This window comes from Aphelocoma coerulescens, chromosome 22 (genome assembly GCF_041296385.1).
Source record: "Aphelocoma coerulescens isolate FSJ_1873_10779 chromosome 22, UR_Acoe_1.0, whole genome shotgun sequence".
Classification (NCBI taxonomy): Eukaryota; Metazoa; Chordata; class Aves; order Passeriformes; family Corvidae; genus Aphelocoma; species Aphelocoma coerulescens.
In genome coordinates, this window is record NC_091035.1 from 4,561,028 (window position 1) to 4,580,447 (window position 19,420).

Below are 19,420 nucleotides of genomic sequence, written 5' to 3' on the forward strand. Positions count from 1 at the left end.
ACGCCGCCGTCCCGCTCTGTCCCCCCCGCCTTCACGGGGAGCGGGCTCTGGGGGGCCCCGCACCCCCAAACCCCTGCGGGGGTCGCGCTGCGGGAGCGGGCGGGTCTCGAACCCGCGACCTCCAGCGCCACATCCCCCGCTCCTCCATCGCCCTCTGGCGGCGGCGGCGCGGGCGCGCTGTGATGACGTCAGTGGCGCGCCGCCGGTGCCGCCGCCGGTGCCGGGCATGGCCCAGCTCGGTGCCATCGCCGCCCTCGCCCTCGGCGTCGCGGCCGCCGCGCTCCTGTCGGCCGTGCACAAGATCGACGAGGGGCACATCGGCGTCTACTATCGGTGAGATGGGCCCTGCGGGGAGAGAGCCGGGCCCCGGCCAGCCGCCGCCGCCGCTCACGGTTCTCTCTCTCTCTCTCCCCCTCTCGTTCCCTCCGCAGCGGCGGCGCGTTGCTGACCTCCACCAGCGGGCCCGGCTTCCACCTCATGCTGCCCTTCATCACGTCCTACAAGTCAGTGCAGGTGCTGCTGGGCCCGGGCCCGGGCGGGGCGGGCACCGGGGGAGCCCGGCTGGTCCCACGGGGCTGGGGGCTGCCGTGCCCGGTACCGGGGACGGGCGGCTCTCGGGCCGGTCCCGCTGAGCCTCGAACGAGGGACTGAGCGAGGCAGGTGCAGCTCCCGCTTTGGAGGGTCCCGGGGGGACGTGGCTGTGTCAGAGCCCCGTGGGCTGCAGGATTTGTGCCGGGAAAATCCCTCTCTTAAGCCTCTTTCCTTCGATCTCCTCCAGACCACGCTGCAGACGGACGAGGTGAAAAACGTCCCGTGTGGCACCAGGTGAGATCTTCAGCTCTTACCCCCCCACAGCCCTTCATCCCAGCTGGAAGCTCCTCAGAGACTGAACTTCTCTGCAGCCCCCAAACTGGGGTCACTGGGAGGCTCTGCAGGGCCTCCCCAGGACAGGGAGCCCACCCCGGGCGGGGGGGGGGTCTGGGATGGTGCTGAGCAGGCTGGGGTGGATCCCACACTCATCCCACAGGAGCAAACTCAGCCTCCAGCAAACATAACTTTGTGTTTTTCTCGCTTTGCAGTGGAGGAGTGATGATTTATTTCGACAGGATCGAGGTGGTGAATTTCCTCATCCAGAGCGCGGGTGAGTCACCAGTTCTGCCCCGGACACTCCCCGGGGGCTGTGCTGCAGGAACAGGGGGTGAAGAGGTTGTGGCTGTGTTTGGTTGGAGCCAGGCTGTACCACAGGTGTGCCCTGAGCTCCGGGTGTCACCTCTGACCCCGATCTCCCGGGAATTTGGGGAGTTTATTGTTTCTTGCCTTTGTGATCTGTGTTAACCCAGCCCCCCCGAGCTTTGTGCAGCATCAGGTTGGAGTAACGGGGTGTGCAGGGGGAGCCAAGGGGGCTGTGAGCTCAGGCTCCTGGAGCCCAGGGAGAACGACCTGTGCAGCCTTTTCCCAAATCCTTGGGTGTTTAATGTGGGGGTGCCTGGCTCGGCAGGGAGCTGTGTGTGTGTGTGTGTGTGTGTGTGCAGCCCCAGAACAGCCAGAGGCCTGGGGGTGCTTCAAACCCTTCTGTTGACAGAGCAGAGGACAGATATTGGTGGAGGCGTCACAAAACGTCAGCAGTAAAAAAACCTGCCCTGAGCAGAGGGTTTGGGGGCAAGGGGGGTCCCTCATTTCACAGCCCCTGCGCTGGGACTGAGCTCCAAGGTTTTCCCTGAGAGTGCTCAGCCTCCTTTCCCCGCTTCCCTTCCCTCCCTCCTCCATCCCCGCTCTCTCCTCTGCCAGTGTACGACATCGTGAAGAACTACACGGCCGACTATGACAAGGCCCTCATCTTCAACAAGATCCACCACGAGCTGAACCAGTTCTGCAGTGTCCACACGCTGCAGGAGGTTTACATCGAGCTGTTTGGTGAGCTGCCCCCGGGACTGGTGGTTCTGAGGGTTCTCCCCGTGGGCTGTTGGTGCAGAACCCGCAGCTGGTGGGCTTTTATCCATTAATCCCGTGTTTGCTCTGCTCAGAGGCGGGGTTGGTGTCCAGCTGCCATCGTTTATCCGTGTTATCTTTTGGAGCTGAGTGCTTCAGTATGTTGTAACAATAAACTGCAGCCCCAGCCCTGCCAGTAGCCTCCCTGTAGGGAAGGGAGCAGGAATTCTGTGGCATTCTCTGTGTGATTGAATCAGTCACAGGATTCTCTAATCCAGATGGAAGAGCCAGGCTGTGGCTCTTTGCTGTTACAGAAAGCCTGAGCAAGCACTCCCTGGCCAGAGGGTTCCACGAGCTCTGGGCTGTGCCCGTGGCTGCGGTGCCCATAAACCAGGAGCCTGCTGACCTTCCCAACGGGAAACCGGGCAGCACAGGGAGGCACACGGCAGGAGAGGCTGAGGAGAAGCTGGGGTTTCTTGGTAGAATTCGTGCAGTGGCTGCCAATGCTGAGTGTTTTGTTTCTGGCTCTGGACTGACAGGAAATCCTTGCAGCCTTTCAGCACTCAGCAGTGCTGGCTGTGGGCGCAGAGCTGCTGGGAATGGTTTGGGAGCGCAGCGGGACAGGATTTGTGCCTGAGAGAACAGGGGGCCTGAGAGAGCAGACTCCTGCTCTCTGTTCAGCCTGGGCTTTCCAAGGAGCCTGGCTTCCCCCTTCCCACACAGGCTGCAGGCCTGGGGCTCGGACCCCCCCCCGGTTCCCAGTCCCTGCTGGCGCTGGACGGGTTCCTGGCCGATGGAGTCTCCAGATGTCAGCAGCTGCTGCTGATGGCTGCTTGAAATGGGCTGAAAGCACCCGCTCTGCACAGAAGGAACTTGCACAAACTCCCCTGGAACTCCTGCTCTGAGCTGCCTGGGTCTGGCTCAGGCTCTGCAGTGGGGCACAGCCCCTTTGAGCAGCCTCACGTCACCCTCTGCCCCCACATCTGCCAGCAGGTGCAGGGAACTGATAACAGCTGCTTCCCAAACTCCTGGCTGGGCTTCATTAGGAGCCTGAGTTCCAGATAGGAAACTGGGACCAAAGCAAACAATCCAGGAGTGCGATGTGATCCCTCTTAAGGCCGTTACAGTTTGATTTTCCCTCTGCACTTCCCAGCAGGCCCCAGCTGGAAGCGCTGCCCTCCTTGGAGCTTTCATCAGAGCAGGGTTTTAGGTTGTGTTTCCCTTTGAAATCCTCAGCTACGCTGGAGTTCTGGGACTCCTTGAGCCAGAGAGACATTACTGATGATTTTTGCAGCCTGTTAAAGTAACTGATGCTGCCATTTCCCATTCCTGCCTTTCCATTTCCTTTTTGTCCTCCTGGCACAGGTGCAGGCCAGAGTCGGTCAGGATTTACCACGTTACTTCAGGATCCAGTTGGGAAGTTCAGTGGGGAAGGGGGTTAGAGCACAGACTCTTTGTTGTAAAGATGCTGTATCTGGCTCAGGAAGATTCCAAACCTCAGGTTTGGGGAAACTGGAGGGTTTCCTTTCATGCCTGCCATGTTCTGTGGTGTGTCCTAAGGGTTGTTGCTGGGAGAGCTGGGAACTTGCCTCAGGGTCAGGCCAGCACTTCTACATCCAACTCCCATTTGTACTTTCCAGGAATAAGAAATGTGAGCCCTCCCAGCTCACTCTGGGTGCTGACAGCAAACTGCCCTGGGAGATGTTTCATTCCCTTTTCTTTTTCTCCCAATCAGATCAAATTGATGAAAACCTTAAACTGGCCTTGCAGCAAGACCTAACCACGATGGCCCCTGGATTAATTATACAGGTAATCAGGATTTGATTGAGATATTGAAGATGCAGATTGTGAAGAGGGGAAAGGGCTAAAAGGAAACAAGAAACTGAGATTTGTTTAGGAAATTGCTTTCCAGCACAGATTTCATTGAACCTGAGGAGTGGGAACAGTGTCCTTCCTGTCTCAGCTTTGATGTGTTGAGTTTCTCCTGAAGTTACTCTGGGTGCTGGTTTGCCCAGGTTGCAATCTCTGTCATGTCAGGAGATCCTTCAGTGCTGTTTCTCTGTGGATTTTGGGCCTGGTCACAGTTTGTGCAGCTCTGGTGGCAAAGCATGTCCCAAGTGCCCCCCCTGCAGTCCCAGGGACCACTTGGCTGTTGGCCCACGTTCTCTTCTGTCTCCCTCTCTCCAGGCAGTTCGAGTTACAAAGCCAAACATCCCTGAAACGATCCGGAGGAATTACGAGCTCATGTAAGTGGCTTTGTGTTCCCAGAAGGATCCAGAAGGGCAGATTACCTTGGGATCTGGGGATTGGGGTGCCCTTGGCTCCTGGCCTCAGGCTGCCCCTCGGGAAGGGGCTGCCGAGGAGCAGCACTGAGCCCTGGCTGGGCTGGCAGGGCCTCACTTGGAGCCCTTGAGCACAGGAATGCTTTGCCCTGGGGCTCCTTCCCCTGGGCACTGGCCCTGTGTTCCAGAGCCCTCCCGGAGCGTGGGTGAGTGGCAGAGGGATGGATTTCAGCACTAATCCTGTTGTTTGACTGGGATGGAGAAACTGTTGATTCAACAGGCTGAAGACTCGCAAAGCTTTGAAATAACTTTCTTTGGCAGCACTTGACATGCTGATCCCTTTGCAACACCCTGAGCCAGCTGCCTTCTCCTGCACTTGGTCAGTCAGACACGCCCGTGCTCCCTGAGCACGCTGCCAGCACTCTGTGCCGGCCAGGATGGGATCCCTCTCATCCATTCTGCTTCCCTGGCATTGCATGTCACCTTTGGGCTTGTGGTGAATCCTGTGTGGCATGGTCATGGCAGGGGGTCCCAAATCAGCCCGTGTTCTGTTGCCATAAATACAGCAGGATGTGTTGAGAGAGACTTAGTTCCAGTGTCTCTTCCCTGGCTGGGAGCAGGGGCAGAGTTTTTTATTTATGCTCACTCTTTAAAAACTCATTAATGTAAATAAAAACCATTAAGATAGAAAAGGCAATAGGGCAGCCTGCAGGGAGTGTGTCACAGGGACTCACTGGAAAATCTTCCTGCTATGGAGGGGAGGAAAGAATGCTTTGGTTTAGGCAAAATGCTCTGTGCAGGTACCTGCCCTCACACTGCTGATCCCACCTGCCCTGGACACGTGCTGGAAGGAGGGGAGAGCCAGCAGCTCGTGCTGGGGATGTGGTGTGAATCCCACACCAGTGAGCCCCTGTTTTTAACTGGTTTCTCTTGCTCCCCAGGGAGAGCGAGAAGACAAAGCTGCTGATCGCGGCACAGAAGCAGAAGGTGGTGGAGAAGGAGGCAGAGACAGAGAGGAAGAAAGCCCTGATCGGTCTGTATGGGTGGGCTGGGAGAGGGAACGGGGGGGACAGGCAGCAAAGAGAGCCCAGGCTCCAGAGAGGGGGAAGGGGTGCACTGGTTCACTTTGGGACCTTCTCCGATCTGGAACTCCCAGAGAAACTCAGGAGTGTTTCAGGTGGGTTCCAGCTTTGTTTTCTGCAGGCTGGAAATTCTTCCCACCGTTTATTTCCACCTGAAGTAGGTGATGAGTGAGGATTTTCCAGGGTGAGGCTGCTTCTGGCGTTAGGAAGATGTGTGATGACAGTGTGGGTGTGTTCTTGTTTTCATTTCAGAGGCAGAAAAGATTGCACAAGTTGCTGAAATAACTTATGGACAGAAAGTGATGGAAAAGGAAACAGAGAAGCGAATTTCAGAGATTGAAGGTGAGTGGGGGGTGAGCTTTCCAGTAAGTAACTCCTGAAGCAGTTCACCAGGGAGCTCTTGAAGTGTGTGTTGGCTGTGTTCTTCAGTCCAGGCTGATGCTCCCAGGGGTGAAGTTCCTGACCAGAGGCAGGAACAGGAATTTCTTTGCCAGCTGTGCTTCTTGAAACTCCCTTTCTCGAGGTGATCTTTGTAGGAGTTTGAACTCAAGGAGGTGTTCCCTCACCCATCTGATAAAATGCTTTGCCAAGGAGACTCCAGGGCGTGGAGAGGGCTCTGCAATTCCAGCTCGGAAGTGGCAAGGCCTTTTTTCCCCTTACATTCATTATAGGCCCTGCCAAGCTTTGCAGAAGCCACTGAGGAGCCAATTGGTTTTACAGATCAGCAGCTTCCCATGAAAAAGTTCTTTGCAGAAATACAGTGGGGTTTATTTCCTATAACTCTCTCAGCTCCTCAGTCCGGGTCTGTGCTGGCAGAGGATTCCTGCCTCCCTCTTTTTTCCTGGTGTCTGTGGCTGGGCCCAGCCTCTCCTTTTAGCCCAAAGAGAGGAAGCTGTGGGCCAGACCATCCAGCTGTTTACATGATCTTTAAGTGCAGCAGCTCACAGGACTCCCTGCTAGGGGAAGTAAACAGATGGTTTATGCAGCTATGCAGCTCTCCAGCCCAGACTGAGTGCTGCAATCGTGTGGCTCCATGCCTTGGGAGGAATGTCAGGAGAGGGGCAGGATTACACTCATTGGTACCCAGGACAGATACAGAGTCCGAGGGGGAAAAGGAGTGCAGTACAGAAACGGGAAGCATTGCTTTCCCTAAGTGTCTCTGCCAGGAGTCAGGAATTTCAGTATCCACAGAATCAGAGCCTTTGAGCAATTGTTGACAGAGCAGAGAAAAGCTCTCCAGCATCTGTCCAAGGGGCAGAGCCTGTGGAGGTTAAAATCCCCTGCTTTGCGTGCCAGAACCTTCATCTGTGTATCCCAGACCAAATCCCATCTGGGAATCACATCCACAGGCACAGACCTCATCTGCAGAGAGTGCTGGGCTGCTCAGGCTGTTCCTGGAGTCCTGGGCAAAGGCTGTGGGTAAATCCCACGTCTGCAGGAGAGCAGTTGCTGCGTTTCAGCACGAGAGTCAGCCCTGGCTCGAGAAGAAAGGCTGAGCTCAGCCCACGTGATGGGGATAATCAAACCCTGATGTGTGAGAAATTCTTTGAGCTCTGCAGTTGCAGATGCAATTCACTTATTAATGCTCTCGTCCTGCAGCCATTTAGCTGTAAATTGAGCTCCCATTTCTGGGTTTCCCATTTTGTTCCCTCTTCCCCTTGTTGCACCCCGTGCAGTTTAGATGTGGCACTGGCCCCTTTCTGAAGAGTTTCCAGCTGCAAACGGTGCTAACGTGGCTGGAAATAAAAATGTGACTCAGAGCATGTGTTTGCTTCCAGATGCTGCATTTCTTGCACGAGAGAAGGCGAGAGCTGATGCTGAGTGTTACACTGCTATGAAGGTGGCTGAGGCCAACAAGGTACTGTGCTTTCCTTCGTGGTGCCTCAGAGCAGGGCCCCGGGCATCAGGCTGTGGGGGAATGCTCAGCACAAGAGCAGGCAGTGATCATTGTTTAAGTCAAAAAGCACAATGGAGGCCATCTCCTCTCAGCAAAGCTTTTATCTGACTGAAACAATTAGATCCTTATTTGCAAGTTCATTTTGTTCTCTGGACAGATCAGTGTCAGGGTATGTGAAGTCTCTGCTCTGCCAGGTGCTCACGGGCCGTGGCTCTCTGTAGATGGAATATCAGTTTCAGTGTTGCCCTTTCACGCTGTTATGATGAGAAATGTGGTTTCATTCCAGTCTCAAGTTGGCAGGCAGTCAGAGCAGGGAGATCTCTGGGGTGACAGGCAGGGGTAGAATAAACCACAGTGCAGGGAAAGAACAAATGCAGCTGATCTCAGACACCCTGGAAGAGCCTCAGTACTGCAAAAGTAGAAACAACAAAAAGTCCAACCTGGAAACAGAAAAATGACATGGATAGAATTGCCAGGTGAGCAAGTTCCCAGGACACTCCAGCAGGAAGAGTTTCAGTTCTGTGGTGGTCGGTGAGAAGGGCCAGAGGGCTGGGGTGTTTGTGCACAGGTTTTGTGCCAGTTGTTCTGTCCTCTCTGTGACAATGTCATTATCCTGAACGAATGAGCTCCTCTCAGCCAGACACACTCATGGATCTGCTCCCTGGAAAACAGCCAGGGATATTTCCCTCCTCAGTAGTTCTCGTTGCAAGGGCTGCAGTGAGTGATGTGCTCTTGAGCATCTCCATCACGTTTGGATTGAGCGTTTCCCCAGCTGCTCCCATCACTTTTCATTTTGCCATTTAGTCACTGGGATTTAGAGCTGCACTCAGCCTGGCTCTGGGTACTCCATGTTTTCCTTGTGGCGGGCTGGCCATGCCTGCTGTGCTTGTGGAAAGTACGTGCCTCGTGTGCTCATGGCAGGAATCTCCTTTTCCCATATCTGAGCTGTTGTGACCCGTTTTCTCTCCGTGCAGCTCAAGTTAACTCCCGAGTACTTGCAGCTGATGAAGTACAAGGCAATCGCAGCCAACAGCAAGATCTACTTTGGCAAAGATATTCCCAACATGTTCATGGACTCTGCAGGGAGCCAGAGAAAATCTGCAGAGGGACTGGCAGAAGGAATCCAAGATGAGGACGGGGCAGGAACCAGCGAGGACACAAAACTACTTCATAACATCAACTGAAAGGAAAGATTTCTATTCGTTTTATATCAAAACATCATGAACTGGGAAATTCCTTTTTGTTTTCCCCCTTTCCTGTGCTGAAAGAGATGAATCAGATTTAATCCTTTCAATCTTTTGTATGACAATTAGACACAAGGACTTTGGTATTTATGGGGTGGGTTTTCTGGTAATTTCTAAGCTCCAGGTATGTTCTGTAGCTGCACCTCCCCAGCTCTTGGTCACACAGACCAAGGATTTGGGAGAGGCTGTCAGGGCTATCAGCTGGATGGGAACCTGATTTGGGATTGAGGTGGTTCATAGCTGTTGCAGGTAAAGAAATGTTGAGGGTTTGGAGGGAGGGGAATTGCTGCTACAACTCGTTTTGTGTTTTTTTCTTATTGAAAATTCCAAGTACTTTATTTCAGTCCCCTTTGAAAATAAGGTGCTAGATTTTGTACACTACAAGTGGCTGCTCGAGGCTGGGGCCAGTGGCAGGTGGCTGCCAAGCCCACGTGAGGTGACCCTATGAGGGACAGAGGCTCAGCTGGAATCCTGCAGGTTCCCACTCACCGGGGGGATCGAAGCCTTAGACCACAAGTCACGCAGGGAGTGACCCAAACTCTTCATTTTCTATGTCCTAACACGGCTTTGTTTTCTGTTTTTCATGTTTCTGTGGGGCACAGGAGAGTTTTCCCAGCAGTTCAGCTGCTGGGGGAGGGCGTGGGCAGCGTCCTGGAGTGCAGAGCTGGGTGGGATTTTCAGTGGAATGAGGCCACAGGCGTGGAAATTGTCACAGTCATAGAAAACCAGGGAGGAAAGAATTTTTGTCTCAGGGACCCTGACTTTACAAAATGCAGTGCTGGGGAGGAGCTGCTGGAGTGAGCAGACAGTTTTTCAGCTCGTTACCTGCTCTGCAAGAGCAACTGGATCTCGGTGTTTACAGTGTCTGACTAGAAAAAGGACCTTCGGGTGAGTTGAAACGAGCAGAACTGAGCTCCTGTGGGATTGGGTCTGAATGGACCTTGTGGAAGGAAGGTTTAGTACTGGCCAAGGACAAACTGTGATCCTGAAAGGTCACAGGGCAGAGAAAAGCAGCTCTTCCTGAACTACCCACAGATGGATTCCCCTTTTTCTCTCAGAACAATGTACCAGAATGTACCTTCCCTTCCAGAGAGCTGACCAGTTCCTCGCATCCCAGATGCAAGGAGGAAACAGGGTTTTGTTTCCCACACATGCAAAATTTGAAGATAAAAATTCATGCCTAGAGAGAACTTTTTTTTTTTCCTACCTAATCCATCTGCATTTGGCAGCAGAGCCTGGTGATTAATTGCTGATAAAATTTGAGGCCAATATCCTCATCTGAGGTGATGCCAGTGCTTGTTGTCAGAGACCAGCCTGGTGCATTTACAGGCTCATGCCCCGAATTCTTGCTCCCCCTCTACCCCTGGTCTCACTCTTCAGCGTTTAAACCTTCATCAATCTGTGTTACACTAAGAGAGCTCGGATGAATCTCAGCTGCTGGCTCCAGGGTTTTTACAGCAGTTTTCCCTGTTGATGCTTGAAAATGCAAAATAGAAATTAAGCATCGGTTTCTGCTGGAGAAAAGTCCCCTCCTCTTTGTATTTCTTGGAAAATAGGAGCTAAGGGAAGTCCCATCTCCAGACCTCCATCAGACCCACAGTAGTCAACAACAGCATCCCCAGGGAGGCTGTGATATTCCTGACTCATAAATTGGTCTGTGCAGGGAGATTGTAACAGGGAATAGCAGAGGTTCAGCAGTGAGGATGAGCTCATTTGAGATTGTTCTACGTTCGTGCTCAAGGTTTCCATCAGCAACTAACACTTCCTTTTACGCAAGTATTTTTCACTAATGGAAGGATGCAACTAAGCCAAAGTGGTATTATAAAGGCATTTTTTTATGTGTGATTTCACAGCAAGACAATAGCTTGGGATAAAGAGCTCTTAATGATTTTTTTTTTAATTAAAACCCTGACTGCTAAAGTATTAGTGTAATTTAGTTAAATTGTACTAAGAGTGCAAAAGCAAAGTTGAGAGTGTATCAGTCTTCACAAGCCAAAATCTGTTGTTGTGTCTTCATTCAGGTTTCTCCACTCTGTAAAATGTCCTGAATTTTCCAGAGTGGATCTGTCTCTCCATATAAACCTTTATTCCCTCTGTCTCTTTAACAGGCAAATTGTCCTGTTTCTCTAATCTTGAGATGAATATCTGAACTTTAAATCCACTCTACAGCAAAGGGAATAGAGGTTTGTGGCACTGCTGATACCTTGGAATGGCTGTGGGGAGCATGGAAATGCAGTCTTTGATCTTATGTACTGAATTCAAAGCCTTTTTATTTTGGTATTTGCTATGGCAATAAAATGGCCTTCAATTTTAGAATCTTCCAATTTTAATATCAGGATGAACTTTAGCATCACGTGTAGATGTATTTGCAGGGGAGGATTTTCCAGAGAGGGGACGTGGAGGCTGCCGGTGGGCGTGGGGAGCGGTGAGGTACTGGGGGTCGGCGCTGTGCCCCTGCACGGGACGGTTCCCCCTTTCCAGTGAGGAGGAGGAGGAGGAAAGTGGAAGAAGAAAGGTCAGAGGTGTCCATGTCCAAGGAATCCCGTGTCTGTCAACCCCTGCTTTGCTACGGAATGAGTGAAAAACACAGGAACAAGACTGGAGCGGCAAACACCTCGGATTTGGTAAAGTTTGCAGAAAAGCCTTGTCGTGTTTTACCAGACAAAGGGCAGGAACCTTCTGGGTGTTTTTACCCAGCTGTGTAAACACTGAATCTGCAGAGGGACAGTGAAGTTCTGCACATTAAGACAAATATTTGAGTTAATGGGTTCCAGCTGGCAGTTTCCCGTTCTTCCCCCGTGCGTGGCCGCGATAAAGCCGGGCATTGTCCCGGCCCCTCCGGCTGCTCTCGGGCTCTGTGGCCGCGCTCCAAGCGCTCCCCAACACTGCCCGCCCCTCAGACTGGGCCTGCAGGACAAGCACCGGTCCCTGCCTTGTTTTTATAACGCTTTTTTCTCCCCGAAATAATTGAAATTCACACCCCTGGGAGGCTGCTCCTCATGCAGGGATAAGAACCTAATTTTGGGGGGTGGAGGGTGGTCGGGACTGGAACAGTGGGGCGGGCTGGGTGGCAGCGCTCGCGCCCGTTACTCAGGCCGTGATTGGGATTTGTGGCCAGAACGGGGGAGCCCCGGCCGGGCCCCGCTGTCCCCCGGGGCCGCCATGGCGCCCGCGACCTTCCCAATATGGCGCCCCCGCCCCTCCCATTGGCCGGCGGCGCCCGGCGGAGCGATCTGATTGGCGGCGGGGCGGGGGCGGGGCGGGTGTGTGGCGGAAGCGGCCGCGGGCGGGCGGGGATGTGGAGAGCGGGCATGGCCGCCGGGGACGGGCTGGGCCCGGCGCTCCGCGCCGTCACCGAGCAGGTGCAGCAAGCGGCGGCGCGGCGGCCGCAGGTGAGGGGGGCACGGGGGGCAACCCGGGGGGATCCGCGGGTCGCTGCCATGGCGACATGACCTCCGTCACCGTAGGGACGGGCCCGCGCCTTGGGGACAGGTTACCGGTGACCGTGGGGACAGACCCGCGGTGCGACCGGGACAGGTCCCACCGTGGGAACAGACCCTCAGTGCCCCAGGGACGAGCGCACCACGGATCTGGGTGTCTGAAAGCCCCAGCAAAGGAGCCAGCACCCCACTATCGCGATAGGCCTCCCTTCTGCTCGTCCCCGCGCTCCCCCACTAGGGCCGGGCCTCCTTCGTCCCCCCCTCAGCGGCCCCGGCCGGGGGTGCCCGGAGCTGGGCCCGGGGGTCCCCGTGCTCACCCCGCGGTGCTCCCGCAGGGGCTCCCGGCCGTGCAGCCGCGGCTCGTGGCCGTCAGCAAGACCAAGCCGGCGGAGATGGTGATGGAGGCCTACAGCCACGGGCAGCGCAGCTTCGGGGAGAACTACGTGAGTCGGGGGTCTGAGGGGCTGGGAGAGGGTTAGCAGGGCTGGGAAAGGGCCCCCTGTCGAGGCCATGGAATCCCAGCATCATTCCAGGTGATAAAGCCCTCCAAGGTCATGGAGTGCAACCCGTGCCCGATCCCCCACGTTGTCACCCAGCCCAGAGCGCTGAGCGCCACACCCAGTCATTCCTTGGACACCTCCAGGGATGGACGCTCCAACACCTCCCTGGGCAGCCCCTTCCCATGTTTAATGACCCTTTCTGTGAAGAAATTCCTCCTGGTGTCTCGGGGCGGGCTCGGGGCAGCCCAGTTTAGGTGGCTCTGTGGGTGACAGCATTATTCCCTGGCCCCGTGTTTTTGAGGCTCAGGTTGGCCCCAGGAACACACATCCCAAGGACACCAATCCAATGCCTGCTGTGGGTTTAACGGAATTCTCCTTCATTCTCCCAGGTTCAGGAGCTGCTGGAAAAGGCATCAGACTCCAGAGTAAGCACACAGTTCCCTTTGTGTTTCCTCTCCATGTATAGCTGTGTCCTAAGAGCTGTTCAGTCAAAGTCCTGGGGTTTGTTAGGGATTTGGTTGGATCCTTATCTTTGCAGATAAATGGTGGGTTATTCTTGGCTCACTGCCTCTGCCCCCTTCCCCCTCCTGCCTTGCTGGCTCCAGAGGAGTCTGGGAATACATGAGCCTTAGTCATGGTTTGTCTGCACAGTGCTTTGCCATTTGTGCTCTCTTTAGGAGAGGCACAGTCCTTGCTGAAAAAGAAACATTAACACTCAGTTTGGGGAAAATATTGTTTAATGACTGTTGCAAAAGAGCTTTGCCTTCACTGTTCCCATGGACAGCGTTCCCTGCAGCCACACAGCCCCATCCCTCTCCAGGCTGTGCAGCAACCTCAGCACAACCACAAGCTGAGTCTTTCAGGGTCAACAAACAAAGAAATTGGGCGTCTGGTATTTGGTTGTGGGCAAACTAAGACTGAAGTGTTGCATGGGGGAAGAGGGAATTGCTGTTCCAACGTGAGTGTTCTCTCTGCTTTCAGATTCTGTCATCTTGTCCAGATATCAAGTGGCATTTTATTGGCCACCTGCAGAAGAACAATGTCAACAAGCTGATAGGTAAATCCTGGCTGATTTTATGTGGGCAATGGTCTTCCAGTGTTCAGATGCGTCAGGGGAGGGTTAGGGTGGATATCAGGTAAAGGTTCTTCCCCCACAGGGTTGTCAGGAGCTGCCCAGGCTGCCCAAGGAATGGGCATGGCTCCGAGGCTGCCGGAGCTCCAGGAGTGTTGGGACAGCGCTGCCAGGGATGCCCAGGGTGGGATTGTTGGGGTGTCTGTGCAGGGCCAGGGGTTGGACTCAATCATCCCTGGGAGTCCCTTCCAGCTCAGGATATTCTGTGATTCTCTGAAACAATAACCATGAACTCACAAATGCCTGCTGTAGGTACAAACAATCCCATGCCAGCAGAGCTCCCTCAACCTGTGTTTTCTCCCCAGCTGTCCCAAACCTGTTCATGTTGGAAACGGTGGATTCTGTGAAACTGGCAGACAGAGTCAACAGCTCGTGGCAGAAAAAAGGGTCATCCCAGAAGCTGAAGGTCATGGTGCAAGTTAACACCAGTGGGGAGGACAGTAAGTGACTCTTTGTGACATTTGTCCTGCTGGCTTGACAGGGAACTTGAACAGGACAGGCTGAAAGCGTTTCTCTGGCAGAGCTGGGCACAGATCTCCCTGTTTTTTTCCAGGCAAGCATGGCCTTCCCCCCGGAGACACCACAGCTGCCGTGGAGCATGTCATCAACAAGTGCCCCAGCCTGGAATTTGTGGGGCTGATGACCATTGGCAGCATCGGGCATGACCTCAGTAAGGGGCCAAATCCTGACTTCCAGGTAAGATTTTCTCAGAGAAAATGTCACTGTGGGCTGGTTTCCTGTTACAGTTTGTCTGTCCCAGTCAAACCAGTCCGAATCAAGCTGTAGGGAGGTAGGAACACCTTGTGCAGGATAGCGCAGAGCCCTCAGTACCAGTGTGAGGCTTCTTTCTGCAGAGTATTTCTCCCATCCCTCCTGTACAGCTGCAGCCAGGATGTTGGCAGGGTTACCTGTGCAGCAGTTGCTGTCCTGGAGCCCCTGGTCCAGGTGAGGGTTCAGCCTCCTCTGTGTTGTCAGGAAATCTGGGAAATCTCCAGATGCTGTTCCGGTGCTTCTGTGGGAAGTGTGGGAATTGCACATCCCGTGTGAAGGACGCTTCAGGGACGGGCAGGAATCGGGATCTGTGTCACCCTGGAAGGGAGCTGGCGTGGCTGTCCAGGTGTGTGACCCTGTCCTGTCCCCTCGTGCGCTGCAGGTGCTGCTGTCCCTGCGGCAGGAGGTGTGTGAGAAGCTCAATCTGCCCGTGGAGAAGGTGGAGCTGAGCATGGGCATGTCCACGGACTTCCAGCATGCAGTAAGTGCATTCCTGCCCCTTCCCTTGGGGAACAAACATGCCTGCACCCCAAATTCCAGCCCAGGTGCCACCCAAACAGGCCTCTAAGGCTTCCCCTTGGATGGAGATCCCAGTGCAGCTCTCCTGGTCCTGGGGGAGATTCCTGGGATCAAACCAACCCCTGGGTGTAGCTGTGGGTGATGAGTCTGTGGGGAACCATCCTGTGGTGTGGTGAGCATCCAGCCTAGGCCATGGGGCGGTGGCAGCCCTGCCCTGACCTCCTTCTCTCTGTCTCTTCCAGATAGAGGTTGGATCTACAAACGTCAGGATTGGGAGCACTATTTTTGGAGAGCGGGATTATTCCAACAAAGCCATCGGGGGCAAGGCCCCCGCTGGAAGTAAAGGCCAAACAGAGGCCGTGACAGTGCAGGGGCACTAAAGGGAAAACAAGTGGCCTCACCAGAGGAGAGACCTCGCTGCGGGAGACCTCACTATGCATTTTACCTCCCTCCGTGTCAGCACCCGATCCTGGTGGTGAGAGGGAATTCCTCGGAACAGAGGCCAGAAATGCCTCAAATCATTGTGATTGTAGAGTACCCCTAGAAACTGGAAATCTTTATAACCAACAAATGACAAGGAAATTGAGGGTTGGAAGTGGCTGTGGTGTCTTGGTTCCTCAGGGTCATCAAGGACAGAGACTTTGGGGTAACTGGGTTGGACAAACAAGTGTTTGTCAGGCTGGAGCTGCTGCTGAGCAAGATAGGTGTCACTGCAGCAGTGCTGGTGGTTGTTTTCACTAAGGACTAAAAACTTCATTGAACACGTTGTGATCTTGCCAGAAACCTGTAAATGTTTCCCCAAATACAAGTTTTGCACGTGGGGTGGTTACGTAGGAGCTGAGGTAGGGCTGTGCTGTGACACGGGAGAGGCCGTGGCCATGGCAAGGGGGTGACTGACAGGCACAGGGGACTGTGAGGAGCTCAGCTGCCACTGTGGGTCCACGGTGTGATGTTTTGGCTGCACATCACCAGTGTGGGAGTGTCTTTTCAGCACAGTTTTGTCCTTTTCAGGCTGACACTAACTTTTCCCATGGCTCTGTGGCTGCCCAGATCTGGGATGCTTTCTCCCTTCCCTTCCTTTCCCCTCCTCTGTTGCTGGGAATTATTTTCATCCTGCCTAATAGTTTTGATGCTGTTTTTTGGTCAGAATGGGGGTTTTCTGCCAGGCCTCTGCTTTGCCACCAGCTTGCTGCTGCTTTCCAAGGTGAGTCCCTGATGGTTTGGTGCCTGTGCCATCCCCTCTACACCTATGTGAGGATAATGCTTGGCGCAGGGCAGCAGGGAGATGTCCTTGGGAAAATACTTCAGAAAAGGAAGTATTATTGTCCCACTGCATTCTGGGTTCCTGAAAAAAATCGCTTGGCCACTGAGAGCTGCTGGGCTGTGTCCTCTAACATCCTTTGCTGCACTTGGAAGAGGGAAATGGGACTGTCACTGCAGTAACTTTCCTTCAGGTGTGAGCAGAAGCTCCTGCGTCGTCCTGTGTTGTTTGGCCAGTCTCACAACCTGTGTTACAGCTGATTTTTGGGCTTTTGTATCTGCTAAGAGGAGGAGAGCTCGGCTGCCAGCAGGAACATCCTCCCCAGGCTTTGCTCTGTGTGCGTGTGGTTAAATCTCGCTGTTGGTTTCACGCTATAAAAGCTGAATGTAAATGAAAAGAGTCAACTCCAACACCAACCTGTCGTAGCTCCGTGGCTTAGAAGCGACGTGGGGTCGGAGCCGCCCTCCTCACGCTGCACCGTGTGTGGTTCCATAGTCTAGTAATAAACAGTGGTGAGTTTTAATGCCATCTGTGCCAACTCTAAAGCTATTAAAGATGTTATTTTTATGTTCCAGCGTGGTGAATAAATGCCCCGAGCTGCCCCTGGAGCTGTTTCCCCAACCTGGAGCCGCTGTTGGAGCTGGGGCAGAGGGAGGAGGGTGGTTGAAAGGCAGCCGAGACGGAGCTGGCAAAGGAAGTGAAGTGGGTTTTGATCGGGAAGGTCAGGGAGTGATGTCGTGTGTCGCGAGCTGTCCCCGGAGGAGCCTCTGGGTGGCGCTGCCGGGTCACGGGTCCCAAAATCGCCTGGTGCGCACCTGGCTCAGGTGCACAGCGCCTGCCGAGACCTTCGGGGCTCCCGCGGCTCTGGTGGCCTCCGTGCGCGGTGCTGTGGCAGGGCAGGGGTCTCGGTGGCCCTGGGGATGCACTTTGCCGCAGGACACCTCTCTCGTCCCGCCGGGCTGGTCCAGGTGGCCATCGGGGAGCAGCCCAGGTGCTGTGCTGGGGACATCCCGAGCTGGGCTGTGACAAGGCCCTGGAGAGGAGGGGAGATCTGCGAGAGCTTCTGCTCCTTCCCCTGCAGCTGCTTTTCCCACCCATGGAGTTTCCAACTGACTTTTCTCATCGTGTCCAGAAGGTTTGCTAGGCTTCCCACGTGTCCGAGCCCCCCCTGAGGCCGGAGCAGAGGGCACTGCCCACAGGCACCTCCCGAGGCGCACCCACCTGGAGCCTGAGGCGGGAGGGTGCGGGAATGCGGCGTCAGTGACACCGGACACCTGTCCGGGGGCGTGGGGCGCAGACCACCCGCTCCCTCCGCTGAGGTCACCCGGCAGATGGGAGCTGTTGGTCACTGGAGTGGAGCCAACGGGCCGCAGATTAAAGACTCCCCGGCCTCTTAATGAACCGCGCGGAGCCTCAGCCCCTCCCCGCCCCCGGCTTGGTTTACATCCATCAAAGCCCCGGGCCAGGCTGGGAGCAGCAGCGCTCGGGCTCCCCCCGCCCGCCACTGTCACTGTCAATATTTGCCTTGGAGGAAGGCGTCCGGCAGACGGTCCGGTGGCCGATGGCGCAGGCGTCGTCCCCTCTGGAGCAAAGGCATGGCCCCAGGATTCCCAGCAGTCCCCTGAGGTCACGCTTGTTTCCACACTGGCCCTCGGCTGACCAGGATGAGCCCCCAGAGCCTCAGGACTTCACATGCACTATGGTGAAAAACTTCCTGGGGGCTTGGAGCGCAGCCATGGGCAGACTTGGCTGCCTCTAAGAGGAGTAAACCCATTGATGATGCTGGACAGGGTGATCTGCTGCTGCTCCTTCTTTGGCCCCTGGGAAATGGGTCATCCTCATCCTCGGCAAAGCACCAGTGTCAAAGCAGCAAAGATCAGGAGCTGTGGGTCAGCTCCCGGGTGCTGCGGGCAGGTGGGAGCCCGGGACACCCAGAGCAGCTCGGCCGAGGCGGATCCCACTACAGCCTTTCAAAGTGGAAAGTGTGTTTATTTCTGGGATATCGGCTTTCCGGCAGGAAGGACGGCCACTGCCAAGGTTTTTATTGGATCCCAGTGAAAGGAATTGAGAGAGTCTCGTGCTTGTTGTCTTTCCCTGCGCCTGCAGTAGTTAAGGAGGTTTTTTACCTTTGAGCGGGAGGGAGGGACACAGGGATTTGGCATCCAGCACTGTGGTGATGGAGTTTCAAACGGGTTGCTTTGTCTCCTGGGCCGGAGGCATCAGGAGGGGTCGGGGCTGGAAAAGCATGGAGAGGGGCTTGGAAGCAGTTGAAAGAACCTGAACTCCATCGGGCTCAAAGCATGTGGAAAGTGTTGCTTGAGCTCCTCTTCTCCAAGCAGGGCTGGGGCAGGGTATTCCACACGTCCTGATTTGGACAAAGTTCTCACTGTTCTTGGAGGGAATTTAGAGACCGAAACTCTGAAGAGCAGGCACAGCAGTTTGATTGCTTCAGCGTGTCATGGATGCAACTCCAGTGCTGGTACTGGAGCTCCTGGAGATGAGGATTTCTTAATTTAGGGTTCATCCAGTGAAAGGAGGTGGCTGAGCCCTGTACCCTGACGTGTTTTGGGGTGTCCCTGTGTGGTGCTGTTGTGAGTGCCTGAGACAAGGAGTCTCCTCTCCCTTGTGGGAATGCCCAGGGAGAGCAGCAGGCTCCAGCTGGAGGCTCATCCCCTCCAGAAGGAGGGAAGCCACTCTTGCTCTGCAGTGCTGGAAGCGGGAGGCCCCACTCACCATGCGGGGGTTTGGGAGGGTTCCGTGCTGTGCTGATGCTCACAGGATCTCAGAGCGGATACTGGACACAAGCAGTTTCCTGTTGCTCTTCCAGCTTCAGCTGCAGGATCTGGGACCAGCAGAGAATCAGAGAATATTTTGAGTTGGAGGCAACCCACAAGGATCATTGAGCCCAACTCTTGGCCCTGCACAGGACAACCCCAGGACAATCCCACCCTGTCCCTGAGACCCTTCTGCAGAGGCTCCTTGAGACAGGAGTGTCATGGGCTGGGACTCGCTCCTGGGGCAGCACTGTTCCACAGTGTGGGGGCATGGGGGTGGCCCCACAAGCAACGGGACCGGCGGGTACAGATCTGGAAAGGGAAAATTCTGCTCAGTGGAAAAAGGGGAGGGGGGAGGTAAAAATCCGGAAATATGTGGGACACCTCATTGTCTCTTTTACTCGCTGGATGATGCCAGTCTCCAGGGCTCTGGGGTCCTGCAGTTGACCCCCGGTGCCAAGGTGGAAGGTCTGTGGGGGTGTGACTGGCCATGGAAGAGCCCTTGGGGACACAGTCCTTGTCCCTGCCTGGGTGGAGGCAGCGGGTGCCCGGGCTCGGAGCTCTGAGGGCACCGGGCTCTTGTTCTCCC

General features: G+C 55.0%; 2 protein-coding genes across 2 annotated transcripts; both read left to right on the forward strand.

Moving 5' to 3' along the window:
- Positions 1–201: 201 nt before the first annotated feature.
- On the forward strand, positions 202–10,750 carry ERLIN2 (ER lipid raft associated 2). Its single transcript, XM_069035315.1, has 11 exons — positions 202–333; positions 432–513; positions 779–825; positions 1,080–1,141; positions 1,789–1,914; positions 3,665–3,738; positions 4,117–4,175; positions 5,153–5,244; positions 5,546–5,635; positions 7,072–7,151; positions 8,165–10,750. The coding sequence occupies exons 1-11, from the start codon at positions 227–229 to the stop codon at positions 8,372–8,374; spliced, it is 1,029 nt and encodes a 342-aa protein (XP_068891416.1). The 5' UTR covers positions 202–226; the 3' UTR covers positions 8,375–10,750.
- Positions 10,751–11,710: 960 nt separating this feature from the next.
- On the forward strand, positions 11,711–16,624 carry PLPBP (pyridoxal phosphate binding protein). Its single transcript, XM_069035316.1, has 8 exons — positions 11,711–11,826; positions 12,210–12,317; positions 12,764–12,799; positions 13,356–13,431; positions 13,812–13,946; positions 14,060–14,202; positions 14,660–14,758; positions 15,039–16,624. The coding sequence occupies exons 1-8, from the start codon at positions 11,731–11,733 to the stop codon at positions 15,174–15,176; spliced, it is 831 nt and encodes a 276-aa protein (XP_068891417.1). The 5' UTR covers positions 11,711–11,730; the 3' UTR covers positions 15,177–16,624.
- Positions 16,625–19,420: the final 2,796 nt, after the last annotated feature.

Coding starts and splice junctions, on each gene's coding strand:
- ERLIN2 (XM_069035315.1), top strand. CDS start 227: ATGGCCCAGCTCGGTGCCATCGCCGCCCTCGCCCTCGGCGTCGCGGCC. Junction 826..1,079: donor AACGTCCCGTGTGGCACCAG/GTGAGATCTTCA, acceptor CTCGCTTTGCAG/TGGAGGAGTGATGATTTATT. Junction 1,915..3,664: donor GGTTTACATCGAGCTGTTTG/GTGAGCTGCCCC, acceptor TCTCCCAATCAG/ATCAAATTGATGAAAACCTT.
- PLPBP (XM_069035316.1), top strand. CDS start 11,731: ATGTGGAGAGCGGGCATGGCCGCCGGGGACGGGCTGGGCCCGGCGCTC. Junction 12,318..12,763: donor GCAGCTTCGGGGAGAACTAC/GTGAGTCGGGGG, acceptor TCATTCTCCCAG/GTTCAGGAGCTGCTGGAAAA. Junction 14,203..14,659: donor GGCCAAATCCTGACTTCCAG/GTAAGATTTTCT, acceptor CGTGCGCTGCAG/GTGCTGCTGTCCCTGCGGCA.